The 16,402-nt window shown below is 39.0% G+C and overlaps 1 protein-coding gene across 6 annotated transcripts in view; it reads right to left on the bottom strand.

Moving 5' to 3' along the window:
• The window catches only part of ARID4B (AT-rich interaction domain 4B), a 97,476-nt gene that overhangs the window by 32,416 nt on the left and 48,658 nt on the right, over window positions 1–16,402 (bottom strand). For 4 of the 6 annotated variants that reach the window (XM_075596768.1, XM_075596767.1, XM_075596769.1 and 1 more), the window contains exons 8-17: window positions 16,220–16,358; window positions 12,922–13,001; window positions 12,762–12,835; window positions 11,352–11,501; window positions 9,567–9,635; window positions 7,863–7,957; window positions 6,725–6,822; window positions 5,250–5,475; window positions 1,957–2,108; window positions 1,211–1,438 (exon numbers count right to left, since the gene is read on the bottom strand). In XM_075596768.1, the coding sequence (XP_075452883.1) occupies window positions 1,211–1,438; window positions 1,957–2,108; window positions 5,250–5,475; window positions 6,725–6,822; window positions 7,863–7,957; window positions 9,567–9,635; window positions 11,352–11,501; window positions 12,762–12,835; window positions 12,922–13,001; window positions 16,220–16,358 (1,311 nt within the window). The remainder of the gene's footprint in view (window positions 1–1,210; window positions 1,439–1,956; window positions 2,109–5,249; window positions 5,476–6,724; window positions 6,823–7,862; window positions 7,958–9,566; window positions 9,636–11,351; window positions 11,502–12,761; window positions 12,836–12,921; window positions 13,002–16,219; window positions 16,359–16,402) is intronic. The other 2 variants (XM_075596770.1, XM_075596772.1) reach the window with 1 other exon arrangement.

The following is a 16,402-nucleotide window of genomic DNA, read 5'->3' as shown; positions in this document are numbered from 1 at the left end:
ACACTGCATTTAAACTGTCAATATTAACCTTCTCGTGAAAACATGAACATGGCACTCTTTCTTGCTTCCAAATATTGGCTTTAAACTGGAATTTCTATAAAGCTTCATCAATCAGCCTGACAGCTTATTTGGCTCATCAGTTTGAGCTTTGTCACACTTGCTGCACAGTGAGGCCTGAAGCACGCCAATACTAAACACCCACAATAAGTGTGTGGTGGTTATTAAAAAGTGACATTCCTGCTAAGTACGGAGTACAGTAAAGAATGAGAACACTCAAACGTACACCTACATATCTCATAACCTTGCTCCAGTCTTTAAAACATCCTAGAACTTGAACTGCACATTGAATTTAGATTCTAGACATGGACAATTAAATGAGAATATTTTTATATTGTACCAAGGTCACCTCTAGGAGTAAATTCTTAAAGTGATCTAAAAGGCAGTAACATTATTTAATACGGTAGGTGCCTTAAAAATAGTATGTTAAAATAATGCATCTTTTGTTCTTTGGCTTATGTGATTATAATTAATTTATAGATACAAGAGTACATAGAATATTAAGTATTTGCTAAGCACAGTTCAACTACACAAGTCACCAGCAATTTGCCACTTGTTCCAATGAGTGGGCATGTGGGTTTTCCGAGCCATGATATTTATTGGCTATAAAATCTAAAAACATTTTTATTTTTTTAAACACGTTTAGAACCATCTTCACTAAGCAGTGTTATCCCATAAGACACCTTCTGGCCCACTCAAGTGAAATGGCCCTAGAATATTGCAAAGAATCACTTTGTAAATATTTCCCTACCCTTATTTGAATCCTAACCCTCCAAAAAAAAAAAAAAAAAAGATGCTACCCTGATCTAACCGCTAAACACACAAAAAAATCAAAATCCAAGCTATGTATCATACTATGCTGTATCATCCAAAAACAAAACAATCCTAGACTGATCCCAAACTCTTAACAAAAACCATAACCCTAGATGAACATAAAATTCAAATGCAACTCAAATACATACCTCACATACAAACCCTAGCCTCGAAGCCCCAGCTCTGCTTTTGCAAATTAAAATCAAAGCAGTTTGTTAGAAGGTATAACCTAGATACAACACAGAGGGGCAGTTATCAGCGTCCAAAAGATGCTTTGTTGTTTAAAAATTATTTCAGAACAGCTTTTGTATGTTGTAATCACTAGCTGAAACTGAGTTACCTCACATTCCATCCGCAGTAATGCACCAAGTAAAGGACCTCTCCACCTTCAACATCAGAATCTTTAACACTAGCTTCATATAATTTTTGATTTTTCCCTCGTCCGTACCGCACTTGGACTTTCATGCCTGGTGGGTAGCTTTCAAACTCTTCCTCCTCTCCACTGTCTTCATTCTCGATCACTGCTTCCCCGTCCTCCTCTCGATCTTCATCCTTCGTGATCTCATCTCTTAAACGTATAAAAAAGACTGGATTAAGAAGAGGATGAGACAAAAATAAAGAAACTAGAGCGGTAGACTATACAGACCAGTTGTAAACAAAAACAAGCCGTCTCAGAAATATCCCATCTTTTTTGCTGAACAAATGGTTATCTCTTCAAGCAAGTGTTGCTAGTCAATTAGGCTTTCCCCCCATCATCCCCCCCCCCAACCCCCCAAGAACTGTAAAGGCAGAATTTGAGATGGTGAGATGCTATTTTTTTTATATTTTTTAGAGCACTGGCTCTTAAGACAACCGTAGTTTGCAATGGTAAGTGAAGTGAGTGGTAGCGGCCATGTTACGCTCCCACGGAGAGAAATTTTCAGCAATACGGATATCTCCAGAATTAAACCGACAGAATTTTAAAAGGGTGGGGCTGCTAAATATGGCAATAAGAAGACTTTGCAATGGTAAAAATAAAAATGTTGTAATATACACACACACACACGTTACATTAACCACATAATTAAAACCCTAATTTCAACTTACTCTGATTTTTCCTTTATGTCAGCAATATTCTCTTTCACCTTTTGAGGGACTTCATTTCCTTCGAGTATGGTCTCTTGTTTATCTCCATTATTTTCTTCAATATCTTTCAATGCATTTTCATTGCAACACTGAGCATTTATAAGCTCTTTTTCCTAACACACAAAAAAATATAATTAAACATATTTGATCAATATAAAAGTAATAAAGCATGCAACTACCTGCTGGATCAGAGGAATAGAAAGCAGCCTGGACATTTTGTACCCCTGTATCAAGTGCCTCCTTGTGTATGGCCATCACGGGGGTGCACTGAAAATAGGGGTTTTCCTGGACTGAGCCTTCTACAACCTGACCCTGGGGGTCTGACTGATCACATCTACTTGCTTAATTGTAAGTTCTTGCTATTTTTTAATTTACTGTTTTATATAAAGTGTATTACACCTTTCCTGTGTCCTCTCCTTTTCCCCGCCGGGAGTATCCTGCTGTCCCTGAGACAACGCATTACATCTAAGAGGCTGGTTCCGAAAAAAGCCTTCTTATTCACATACAATTTGAGTGTATCTACTATATTTTACATTCGTATTTTATCTACAAATAGTATTACACCATGTGTTTTTCTCTCTTGTTTTTTTCTCTCTTCACTGGATGAGAGTGCGCATTGGAACCCCCTTTTTCTGCTACCATGAGAGGTTTGGATCGAACATACAACCTCTGCAGCACCCATCACAGGACTATACAATCATTATCGGAACAGAACTTTTAATACCAAGTATTCTTTGTGTTTATATACAGTATCTTTGCGCTCGTTTTTTCTTGTCCTTTTCTATACGTTTGATGATTCATGTAACTAATAGTTTCTACTAGTTTAGTATCTACAGGAATTAAATTGAAGTAGCCATTGTGACGGTAGGGGGAAATATGGCTGCTGTTTATAAAGGTTAAGTCTGCCATTACCCCTTCCTGTCAGTAATACATTGGTACAGTATTGTATTATATGTTATGTATATTTATGTATGTCTTTGCTTGGTTCCAGCACCTCAGTAATCAGGGGTTAATATGTTTGCAGTAGAATTGTTGCAAATGTTATGTTGCAGTCCTACCCACCAATCAGGGCCCAGCATGTAGGCAGCTCCTGGCCCTGAGTGTTGCAATGTATGGTTTAAGTGTATAAAAAGGTGGGGAGGGAGACCCCCTAGCAGACAGAGCCTGCAGAGAGTTAGGCCACATCCATAGAAGGACAGGCCGCGCTGAGCCGTGCGGACGCTCTGCGCTGAGCCCCGGCATCCTCAATGAGGATGTCTTTAAAAGGGGGCTCACGTGAGCGTCCGCAGGCATGCTGAGGAGTTGGATTTTTCAGCCGACAGCCAAGCTGTTTTCAGCACGCTGTCGGCTGAAAACATCCAATCAACGCGATTTTTTTTGTATAGGTGTGGATATGTTTATCCAATAAATTTATTTTATAAACTCTCGTGTTCTGTCTGGCGATATTGATCCCTGGTATTAGTCCTGGTCTCCCGTGACAATCCCCTCCTCTGAGTTTTTTTTAGATTTCTCCAGATCAGACACTATATACAATCTACAAAATCAAATCAATCCCACGATCTTACTTTGTTCGAAGATTAGCGTTTACACTAATCCTCTTACAAAAAGGGTATTATCTCCATGCTATATCATAACCTGGAACGCATTAAATGTAACCAAATTCCTGATAAATACATGGAGAGAAAAATACCTAGCCTGCAGAGAGTTAGGCCTCGTTCAGGGTGCCGGCTTCGGAGGGAGGGCGTGCTGATGTGCGTGCAGCCGTCCGACACAATGTATTTAAAGGGAATTGCGGTTGTCAGGGTAGCAGCTGCCCTGTCACCGAAACGGAGTTGACGCTGGCTACAGTTTCAATAAACAACCCAAGTCGTTTTTTGAAGCTGCAGCAGCGTTACTGGTACCTCCGCAGCCAATGAAATCATTCTTGAGAATGATTTCAAGACAGCAATTTCGATCCCTAAGCTGCTGTCTGTAGCCCCGCCTTCTCCCCGCCTCCTCAACTCTTGAAAATGTCTGCTGGGGAGGATGTGCACACATCGCCCAGCAAGCAGACTGCCGCTCGCACACGCGAACGACCGACCTCCAACTCCTGCTTCTGGCACCCTGAACGAGGCCTTACAGAGGTGTTGCTGTGACAGGGAGAAACTGCAGTGTCCAATCCAGTGCTGGTCTCAGGCCTGAAAACCAGTCCTGTAGGCACTGGGCAAAGAGAGAACAGGGGAAATCTCTGCGACTAGTTAGGCAGGGTATTCCTCAGTTTCCCCACTTGGGTATGTGTGATGTTTGTGTCTTTTGTATAGTTGTGGATATGTTTTTCCAATAAATTAATTTTTATAAACTCTTGTGTTCTGCCTGGCGATATTGATCCCTGGTATTAGTCCTGGTCTCCCGTGACAGCCATGTTGGTCTAGTTGCAATTAAAAATAAGAACAAGAGAGAGACTTTCATTTCTAGAACAGCGATTTTGAACAAATGTTCTGTGGAACCTGTATGAGGCTACCAGGTGTTCATGGAGACCAAATTTGGTAATGACAGACATTTTATTATGCCATATTTAATTTAACAAATCAAAAATGTTATTAAATCGTATAATACAAAGTTAGAAACTATAATACAGAATGAAGTTAATTTATTTGGAAAATCTAAGCCTTAAAGCAGAAATAGACTTTTTACGTACATACGAACTATGGGCCTTAATCCCATGTACGTAAAAATTCTATTTCTGTTGTAAGGCTTCTATTTTCAATATAAATGCACATCATAGCACTAATTGGCAACTATGGGCCCTAATTCTAAATTATGTTATTCCATAAAACACCTTTCAGAGCCAGAAGACATTTTATAGTTTATTCCATAGACCAGGGGTGCACAAGATTTTTTTGAGGGGCACCACGGTTACAGAGGCCCCTCGCTCTTCCCGAAAGCATTTAAATTAAATGCCAGGTAGCGCGCAAGGCCTCGGTAACTTACTTACCTTGGGTCGGTGATGCGTCGCCATGACAGCGTCAAATGACGCTGCAGGGTCATGTGACGTCACAGACCATAATGTGTTTAACGGTGTCTAATGGAATAGCATTGCTTAGCAGATATTACGCTAAATGAGTTTATGTTCCAGTCACACTTTAAGGGGTTCCTTGAGTTACCATACATTTGTAAGGGGTTTCACAACATGTTAAAACCACTGGTGAGTTAGGATAAGCAGTAAGTTATTAAAGCTACTGTCCAACATAACTCCATACCCTTAAATTACTCACAGTGGAATGTTTAATTTCATTTAACTTCAAATCGTCATCATTGGTTTCCTCCTTAATACAAAATTCTTCTTTAACCTTTTTGTCTTGTGGTTCTGGCTCCTGCTTTAGAAGAACTTTATTTTCATTCTCACACTCTTTACATGATTTGTGTGTAATTTTCACGGGCAGTTCCATGTGAAATGCAATGTTAGAGGAAGAACAGTACTCTTCAAAGCCATATAAATATCTGCACAAAATAAGCACGTGTTAGACATATACAAATACACACAGCTTTTAGCAGTAAATTTACTATGAAAACCTTTGTTGTGTTGTGTATTTACCACAACAGTAATTTGATATATTAAAACAATAAGAAATAAAATATATGATAAATTGAAGTTTTATACATTTCTTCGTAGGCCCCACTGGATATACTCGATATTAAAATAAACTAATGACTTTATTTCGGATTTAAAAAAAAAAAAAAAAAAAAAAAAAAAAAAACAACAACTTTAATAAAATATGCATAATATTAAAATTAACACAGATTTAAAAAAAATTAAAAAAGGTATTCAGGTTATTTTCAAATTAAGATAATATTTTTGCACCCCAAAATAAAAGCACTACAGAAACACATTGTTTATGTTACATTTACATATCTATACAAATTATATTAATTATAAAGCTACATCAATAACATTATGGGCCATATTTATTAAGCAGTCTTCTGCTGGCGGCCTCCTTCTGGTGCTGGAAGACACTTTCGCGTAATTCCAGTGAATGGGTTGGAAGGTGTCTTTGGCAGAAGTGTGTGTCTCAATATAGTATTGAAAATGTTTAACTTTTGAGTTATAGATCTCAAGCCCGTAATTTTGCTACTCCTTAGTGTCATCATGAAACATAGGTTAAAATTGTACAACAGTCAACAATCTAACCTAAATTTTGGACATTAATAATACAGGAACCAAAAGATCCATATACTGAAATATAACCCAATACTTTGCCTGTATTAAAGAAAGCAACTGCAAACCGCATCCCACAGGGAGCATGCATCAACTTTTCCCTATTCAAATATGCCCCCACATACGATGTGGGTGGGGGTTTGGGGGGGAGGGGGGGGAGTGTCACTGCCACTGAACCATCTATTTACACACCAAGGTATCTTAGAACTTGCCCCATCTGGTTTGAAACGCAAATGAAAAAATTAAATAGTGTAGGGACTGGGAAAATCCATTTAACTTGGCTGCAAGATCTCAAACTGGAAGAACGAAGAGCGCTGGCATACTTAATAAATTAATTGCTGTTAATTTTGTGAGCCAAATCTAAAGAGGGTGTTTATCTTTAAGCAGCATAAAGCAAGACTGAATATACCACTTTTTTTTTTAGGTGGCATGACCAAGTCCGTTGCGCAAAAAAACAGATTTTCAGAAATCGTTCACAAGATTTATACCTGACCATTTGTACTACCTTACAATATCACCATTGTAAAAACTTACTTTTTGTAAGCACACTTGACATTGTATCCAGCTGCTGAATTTAATACAGGAATTCCAAGATTTTGGTAGACTTGTTTCCAAACCGCTCCACTTTCAATCTTTTAGTAACAGACAGATTATGAAATACAAAAATATAAACAATTTAAAACATGTAACAAAAAGCAAAATCAGAAGCTAAGTGCGCATTTAGGAAATGTAGTTGACCATAAAGTGTTTCTTTTAACAAAAAAGCTACCAAGTTAGTTTTGTCTAGATTAGAAACATTGATATGGGTTTCATTTGAGCTGTGCTTACTATACATGTAAAATTACAGGATCAACAATTCTATTTTTAACAGATGTCTTCAGTCTCAGCCAGGGTGCTGGGGAATCCTGGTGTGCCACAACCTTCTGACAAGGGTGCCACGGCCATAGGGGGGAATTTTTAATGGCTGCTCAGTGGAGACGTCCCGCACTGCCTGCGATGTACAGGCTTCGATCCACCTCTCCTCGAGAGAGAAGGCTCTTCATCTCCAGACAGCGCAGGACATGCCCACTTAGCAGCTGACATGTTTGAGGGAAGGAAAGAGGGAAGGAGTGAGAGCTTTGTGTGGGGAGGAGTGTGTGATGGCTGTGTGTGGGTAAAGCAACGTAGGCTAGTGCTTATTGTGGGAAGGTATGTGGTGTAAGTAAGAGAAGGGAGCAGGTGGAATGTGGTGTTTGTGATTAAGAAATAGGGTGAGTCCTGGGTGAGAAGCGGGGGATACATTTGGAGTGAGAGAGTAAAAGGGTGAGTATGATGCACGAGAATGAATGTGGAGTGTGTAAGAGGGTGGGCGTCTGGTTGTGAAAAGGAGTGAGTGAATATATATATATACACGTGTGTGTGTGTGTGTGTGTGTGTGTGTGTGTGTGTGTGTGTGTGTGTGTGTGTGTGTATGTGTGTGTATGTGGTGAGGAGGGGGATGAGTGAGGTCTGAAGAGCAGGGGTACTCCGAGATTTTAAAAATCCTTCAGTGGCGCCCCTTCTAAAAAATGGTTCAGAACCACTGAATTAAGATTTAATTTCCCTAGAAACTTATTTAAGAAAGCTATACAAAATAGTAATGCGAAAGTCAACTAATATCACAAACTCAAAAATTGTATTCACTGCAACTTACATCATTAAATCCTCCAAGTTTATGCACAAGTCGGAACAATTTAAATAGATTCAAATTTCTATATCCAAGCACAGGTCTCTTGTTTATTGGAGTTCCTAATAAGAACAAGAAAAAAAAAAAGCATTGTTTTAATATGGATTTATGCTTATGTTGCTCTTAAGGTCTTATTCTTTTATGGTTCGTCTTCTTGATTACTTCACTTAAATTGCTTTATTGCATAAATATTGAGACAATGCTTGTGTAAATTGTGGATGAGAATGGCACACTTTCCTTAAGGTGTTTTGTCATTTAATATCACTTTTTAAAAAGGGGTGGGGGGGGAGGCGGCATATAAGTATGGCAAAATGTTTACGATCTGAATGGTCACCTGTTCATTTATCACTGTAGGCATAACCAGAGATTTATTGAGCAGTGCCAAGTCTTAATGCAATTTAGGCCTATTCAATTCAAGTAATTGGATCTGAAGGCGCACCGAGGTTTACAAATATTTCTGAAATCTGATCTATGCAATATAGTAATGTTTCATAATGAATGTTGATAGTAGCCAAATACAACAATGTACACTTTTCATTAACAAAAAGTACAGAATACAAAACCAGAAACATTTCAATATAAATAAATTATGTCTGTATGATTATCAAATAAGTAAATATACAAAACATACAATTTATATTTTGTATACCGACAATCTCATTGAAAAATGCAAAAACTATAACTATTTGATTTAAATATTTTTGCAGACTTAATGTCCTAGGAAACACCAATAATAAAAATACAGTGTTGTAGAAGTTGCAGTGTTTACTATAGTGGACTCCCAAGATGACAAAAGCCATCTTGTATTTTTGGACACAAAAATTGCCCTTCTCCAAATACATTTGAAAGCAGAGGCACAGTGTAGACAATTGGGAGCAGAAAGTGGGAGCAGAAAGTGAATGTAAAATAGAAGATTTAGAGCGCATACGTGTGGACAGCATGACCATATGAGAATCTTACACCGAGCTAAAAGCTATTCTTTGATGGGCAGTAAATTCCTTGGCTATATGGGTGGTAGAGGACTACATTGCGGTATATACTGATTATAGTGTCCGCGCCTGTATTAGGTTAGCCAAGGGTTAACTTGGCACACTATCACTACAACTGCCTATGAGAACCTAGACATGAAGTAGTAGTAGTAGTGGGCATATTCACACGCCAGCTTTTTGGCCGTACACACAGAGCTTCATTACTTACATGTCCGTCAATAAAATCTATATTACAAAAAAGATGTAACATCAGAGTTCTCTACAGATAATGTCTAGAAATCTAAAAAAAAGATAATGTGATATATGAAAAATGAATGATTGCTCAAGGTGGTACCTCTAATTCCTACTCCAAAATACTATAAATCAGGAAGAATGAGCAATATAGTCCAAAAAAATACCAAGACACTAAAATGTTCAACGGGTATATTGAATCCAGTACAGCATTGCAGTGAATTCATAGTACATGACTCATATGATCACAATAGTATACATACAACGTGTAAATAGAAAAATCTAACATATCAAAATGCAATATAAAAAGGTAAAATAATCTTACCACAAATAATTAAAGAATGACAAGCGGGCACCCTGGTGAAGGGGACAACATTAAAGGCCCCTAACTGCCCTTTATCAAGAGTCTGAATGAAATGTAAAAATGTAAGAAAGTAAACAGCAATCTCACCTCTGTCTTCCATAAATTTGTACAGCTGCTGTAGAAAGTTCTCTCTTTCTCCAGGAAATGGCTCAATTTCTTCCTAGGATGGAAGAAATACAAAAAACACGTAAGAGGATTTCAGTGATTAAAAAGAGTTCACTTTAGCCATTCACTAAAAATCAGCGAAAATCTTCCTTTTTATTTCTTTTCATACAATCATTTTCAATGTAGTTAAAGTGAAGTTATTTGGTAATGTTTGTAATTTTGAGTTATTGCTCTTGACCTAGACTATCACTGTGGCTCTGCAAAAAGTCCTCCCCGACATAAGTCATATTGCTGGATAACAAACCTTAATTAATTTGCAGTTCGTTCATTTTTCTCATGACTGGCAAGAGTACGCGAAGAAATCAGCCAACTCAAGTTAGCCAAGTTTGAAATGATCACATTGCATTTCATACACAAAGAAACTGCAGCACTGTTCTCCAGCATTTTTTATAGCTGTATTTCTTTCCATATGCTACCAGTCGCTGGATACTACTAACCTGCCCCTTTCCCTAGCTGCATAGGGAAATTCTAATTAAGATATACAATTACTAACTTTCTGCTTCTAAAAACAGTTCTGGAGCAAATGTGCGCTTCATTAAAGAAGAAACACCCTCCTGACCTAGGACTGCTCCCAGATCAAAAGGATCTTTCTTGGTCTTGACGTTGAAAGACCCGAAGTTCCTAATATGTTTCACCTCATTACTCCCAGTTATTTTGAGAGATACACGGCTGCCAACATGATCATTTTGTAGGCCAAATTGGCACAAAATGTCAAAATAAAACAGCTGCCTCACGCATAAAAATATTGGGTATTTATTCCAATCGCTTTGCAAAAATTACAACATGGCTACTTATAATGTACTGCTTTGTTTATATGCTAAAAAGTGTATACTTTTAAAGATAATGGAAAAGAGTAAATAAAAGTGAGTACTGGTTTCCATTGCCTTCAAATGTAACTTCCATTTTAGCACAGTAACTATTTCCAGTAGGAGTGCAGAACAGACAACCTGAACAAATGTAAAATGTCCAATACTGTATAGTGCTATGCTCCTGTTATATTTAACAAGTCATTGGCTTAAGTAGGAAGATTCATATTTACCCTTTAAAGTACATTTTTCTCTTATTTGCTTTTTGTGTAAAAATGCATAAGGTGGTAATGAATGTTGTTCTCCAGCATCTCTAAACTAATTAAACTGCCATTATTAGCGAAAACCATTAAATGGGGAAAAAAAATAAAAGTCTGAATCAACAAATAACCTGCATACAAAACATTTGCGAATAGTTTCAAAACAAATTAAATTCGGTAGAGATCGTAAAAACAAGCCAAAGCATTTGGTTATTACAGAAACATAAAACATATATATTTTATGTATAATACTTTTCTTAAGTAGCACTGATAAGACTGCACATCACATTTCTTGCAGCCATATTAAGTCCATGCCCTGTAGAGTTTACAAACGAATGTTGGTACCTGAGGCACATAAGAGATTCAGCGACGTGTCAAAGGGGACGAGAGCCGGTTCGAAACCCGGTTCACCTGCTTTACAGGCAGCTACTGCTACTAAGCTACTCCATCAGCCCACTTGTCTACTTCAAAATGGTGTGGATATCCAGATTTAAACTTTAAAAACATGTCACTGCTCTTAGTTCATTTTGTTACAAAGAGGAATTTACCTTTTAATAATACCCACAACGTATCGGATAATTCGCTGTACAGGCAAGCAAAGATAAAACCCCACAAAGTGCTGTAAACACTAGTTGGATTACTTGCCTCCTCTTCACTATTATTATCTTCTTGATCTTCTTTATTCTCCTCTTCGTCTTCAGCTTCACTGCTTGAGCTCTCCTCCTTCAATTCAGTTTTCCAGTTGCTAGGTATAGTTTTGCTTTTACTGAATTCCAGGGCTTGGTCTAGTACTTGACAAAATAAAAACATAATTGAAAGAATTTTTAGATGCTTTAACTGCTCACACACATTTTGAAGTCAATTAAAAATTGTAAATTGTGGCATTTTTGAAAACTGAGTTTTTCATTGATGAAATTATAGTATACAGAGCTCCTTGTTATCAGGGCAATAACATTGCTCAGTATACACTTGACGAAACCTATATTTTCATCTAACTCCAATCCAATATTGGTCCTAAAACCATTATCACAACCTACAAAAAAAAAAAAATCTCCATTTCTCCACTCACTACTACAAGAACTTTGATCGACTTCAAACTGAAATAATAGAACATTATTGTTTCTACCCATAATTAGAGTCAATTTCAAAAGGTTTCTAGATACGAGATAGATACACACGCACACACACACACACACACACACATTATCTAGAAAACGTTTGAGAATATATACAGTATAGATATATATAGATATCTACACACACACACACACACATATATATATATATATATATATATATATATATATATATATATATATCAGAATAAATGAGTTCTTCAGTATTAGGTGATACCTTTTTTATTTGGACTAACAAGCTTTTGAGAGTTCTCCTCTCTTCCTCAGGTCGACAATACTGATTAACAAAGGAATATGGCTGAAACAGTGTAAAGGTGAGCAGGAAGAGGGGGAAAAAAAACCAGATGTCTTGTAGATAAGGTAGTTTGATAAAGTGTTTGAAGGTGTGTGTGTGTGTGTGTGTGTGTGTGTGTGTGTGTGCGCATAACAAAGCCTGGAAGTTTGCCAAAAATAAATAAATACAATTAAACAGGAGCCGCGCTTACACAGTGTTATGCGCGGATCCGCGTTGTAGCAGATCACGCTATAACGGGTTGAGCTGTAAATCTAATTTAGCTAGCCTCTCATCATAGTTAGATTGTCCATCCCCTTATTAATTTGGTGGCTCTTCTCTGCACTCTCTCTAGTTCCATGTCTTTTCTAAACTCATTTAAAAAAAGCAGAATGTGGAAAATAATGCAGCAAGGTTTATTAAATACTACACAACTGGTTTAAAAAACAAAGACATAGGATTAGTTAACTATATGGATATCCTTTGACCCGGTCTTCGCCATTTTTGTTGACTGACAGAATAATCAGAGCAATTAAGGGTAATTAGGATTGCAGGCTTGGGCGAGTAATTTCTCAATGATATTAGATTTGAAAATGATACTCATTCAAAAATCAGTAAAAAAAAATATATATATATATATTTACCTTGTTTTAACAAACTATCGTTCTTTGCTGAAATATCACCAATGTCCCGAATATCCTTTCTTGCTACACAAGCACTATGAATTGAAGACAGATTGTTGGATTACAAAAAATAACACCATGCATAATTTCTGAATAATATACATTTTCAACCCTTACTTACAATTTGCCATCTTTAAATGAGCGTATAAGAATGAAGTCTTTTTTAACAGCTATATCATCACTGCAGTCTGGAGAAACGACCTATAAAAAGTAAAAAAAAAAAAAAAAAAAAGTGTTGACCTTCAAAGATTGTATTAAAATTCATGGCACACCGATACCACAAATTACAGAGCAATTGAAATATTTGTAATATCAACGTCAAGACGGACTTCCATATACAGGCATACACTCACTTTAAGTACACTCGCGAGTAAGTACATATCGCTCAATAGGCAAACGGCAGCTCGCGCATGCGCCTGTCAGCATGTCCTGAACAGCAATACCGGCTCCCTACCTGTACCGAAGCTGTGCGCAAGCGGGGAGACTATAGAGCCTGTTACAAATGCGTTATTTACATCAGTTATACACGTATATGACGATTGCAGTACAGTACATGCATCGATAAGTGCAAAAAAAGGTAGTGCTTCACTTTAAGTACATTTTCGCTTTACATACATGCTCCGGTCCCATTGCGTACGTTAATGCGGGGTATGCCTGTAGTTCAGGGGAAAACCTAGGCATCAGAGTTAGGTTTTATCCATTCAAGCTTTATAGGGGAGATTCACTATGCTCTAATAAGTGGTATCAGAGCTTAACCCCCTGTTGGTGGCTTACAAATCAATAGCAGTAGCAGTTCCCAGTATCAGCCTTGTAAAGAGATGCACAACAAATAAATAAATACTAATGTGCTCATGACATGATCACTCTAGGAACTCCAATCATAAGGCTTATAATTACATTACAGTATAAGTCAATAAAGAATGATGATTTTTTTTTTTTTGCACACTGCACACACTGCACACACACTGCTCATTGCTCACACTGCCACACTGCCACACTACACACACACTGCTCATTGCTCACACTGCACACACTGACACTGCACACACACTGCACACTGCTCATTGCTCACACTGCACACACTGACACACTGCACACACACTGCACACTGCACACACACTGCTCATTGCTCACACTGCACACACTGACACACACTGCACACTGCACACACACTGCTCATTGCTCACACTGCACACACATTGCACACACACTGCACACACTGACACACTGCAAACACACTGCACACTGCACACACACTGCTCATTGCTCACACTGCACACACTGACACACTGCACACACACTGCTCATTGCTCACACTGCACACACTGACACACTGCACACTTACACACACTTACACACACTTAGACACTCACACACACTCACACACACTCACACCCACATACACACACCCATATACACACACCCATATACACACACCCATATACACACACACACTTTCTCTCCCATATATACATACACACACACACTCTCTCACTCTACACAGACGGGGGGGTGGGGTCGGAGCAGAGGAAAGGCCGCGACCAGCACCACCACCCGCTCCCCCCCCTCCTCCCGCGCAGGCAGCGGGAGCGAGGGGGACAGCGGTGGGGAGAAGAAACCCCCCGCTACCACCTCCATGCAGGCAGCGGGAGCACCGGGCACGTGGAGAGATCAGAGGTAAGCGGGGACCGGAGGGACATCCCCGCTCCCATCTCCTTCCCCGCGGGCTGTCCTGCGGTGACAGGGGGAAGCGGGGAGCGGAGGGACATGCCCGCTCCCATCTCCTGCCCCGCGGCCTGTCACGCGGTGACAGGGGGAAGCGGGGACCGGAGGGACGTCCCCGCTCCCATCTCCTGCCCCGCGGGCTGTCCCGCGGTGACAGGGGGAAGCGGGGAGCGGAGGGACATGCCCGCTCCCATCTCCTGTCCCGCGGGATGAATCTGCATTAAAGCGGCGGCCATTTTTTTTTTGCGACCCCGTTAGTAACGCGGTGGTCTCGGGGTGGACCCCGAGACCCGCGTTATAACGGGGTTTAGCTGTATATGTATATATATGTATATATATATATAGATATAAAATTTATAAATTAGTAAGGGTGTTTGAATAAGTCCGTTAGCAATAACAATATACATAATTAAAATTAAATATTTTTTTTATTTTAATAAAAAATGTATCAATTAATATTTAATTTATTTTATAAATTATACCATATCATACAGGAATCAAACCCAGGACCTTTCATATGCTATTACCAATTCTATACCTCCAAGCCACAGGGATAGTGTGATGTCACAGGCCTGTGCCACTGCCCTGTGCTACAGAGGTTAAGTATATTTATAGAGTCTGTGACCAATGCTGTGGTGTAGCAGGTAAAGAATTGGTCTAGAAAATGGAAGGTTCCGAGTTCGTTTCCTGCATGTATTCATGTTTAATTCCCACATGGTGTAGGGGTGTGTGTATGTGTCTGTTAGCAATAAATTATTGAACGTTTAAATAAAACATTCCACGTGGTGTAGGGATATATGTGCGTGTGTGCGCGTGCGTCATGTGACCCTCCTCTGCACTCAAAAGCAGGGAGAGGAGAGAGCGAGCCGCAGAGAGGAGAGAAATGCAGATCCCATTTTTTTTTAAAAAGGGTGTTTTTAAATCGGGGACCGCATTATAAGCAGATCCCGCTATAATGGGGTTGAGCTGATCATGTAATTCATGCCTTGGTGGGCATCCTAAAATAGTGCACCCAGGTGCAAGGTTCCAATTAATGGGAAAATGTTTCTGTAAATCGTTGATCCGCCAATAAGCAAGTTCTATTTGAATAAATAAAACTAAATATAAAAAACATTGCCTGTATTTCAAACATCTATACAATAAGCAGATATGAAGGCTCTGTAAGAACATAATTAGCAAAAAGCAAGATTTAATAACCTGAAATCTGACAAGAACATTGATCTAGAACAGGTTGCCTGTGCCAGGAAGAACAGGGCGCGAGATTTTCAGGGGGTGGGGGCTCGGCTGTTAGAGGCCCCGCGCTTCCCCGTCAGCATTTAAAATAAATGCCGGGGATCGCGCGAGGCCTCTAACTTTTTATTTAACTTGGTTCCAGTGACGCGTCTCCACGGCAACCGACGTCACATGACCCCGCTACGTCATATGTAAGGGGGGGGGGAGGGGAGAGAAAGAGGAGATTGGGGGAGCATTAGGTAAAGTTTGCGCACCCCTACTCTAGAAAACAGAAGTGAAGGACTCATTGTCATCACTGCTTGAATAGAACACAATGGTGGCAAAAAGGACTATGGAATTAAAACGGGTACAGATTCTTAGAAAGACAAAAACAGAAATAGGTTTTGGAACAATTGATATAGCAAATGATCTTACATGATGATTGACAGGAAAAAAAAAACGTTTAAAACTTTTGAACTTACCAGTACTGGAAACCATGTCCCTTTCTTTTTATCACCACCACTAAAGTCAACACCAACAACCTTCCCGAGTAATTCATCACTGCTTTTACCCTCATCCTCATCTTCATCACTGGAGGAAGAGGATGATTCTTCTTCAGGGCTATAAAAGTAGCACAGTAAGACCAGTTATAAAGTACTGAAGAT

This window comes from Ascaphus truei, chromosome 4 (genome assembly GCF_040206685.1).
Source record: "Ascaphus truei isolate aAscTru1 chromosome 4, aAscTru1.hap1, whole genome shotgun sequence".
Classification (NCBI taxonomy): domain Eukaryota; kingdom Metazoa; phylum Chordata; class Amphibia; order Anura; family Ascaphidae; genus Ascaphus; species Ascaphus truei.
The sequence above is the reverse complement of the archived record's forward strand: the minus strand, read 5'-3'. Positions and strand labels throughout refer to the sequence as shown.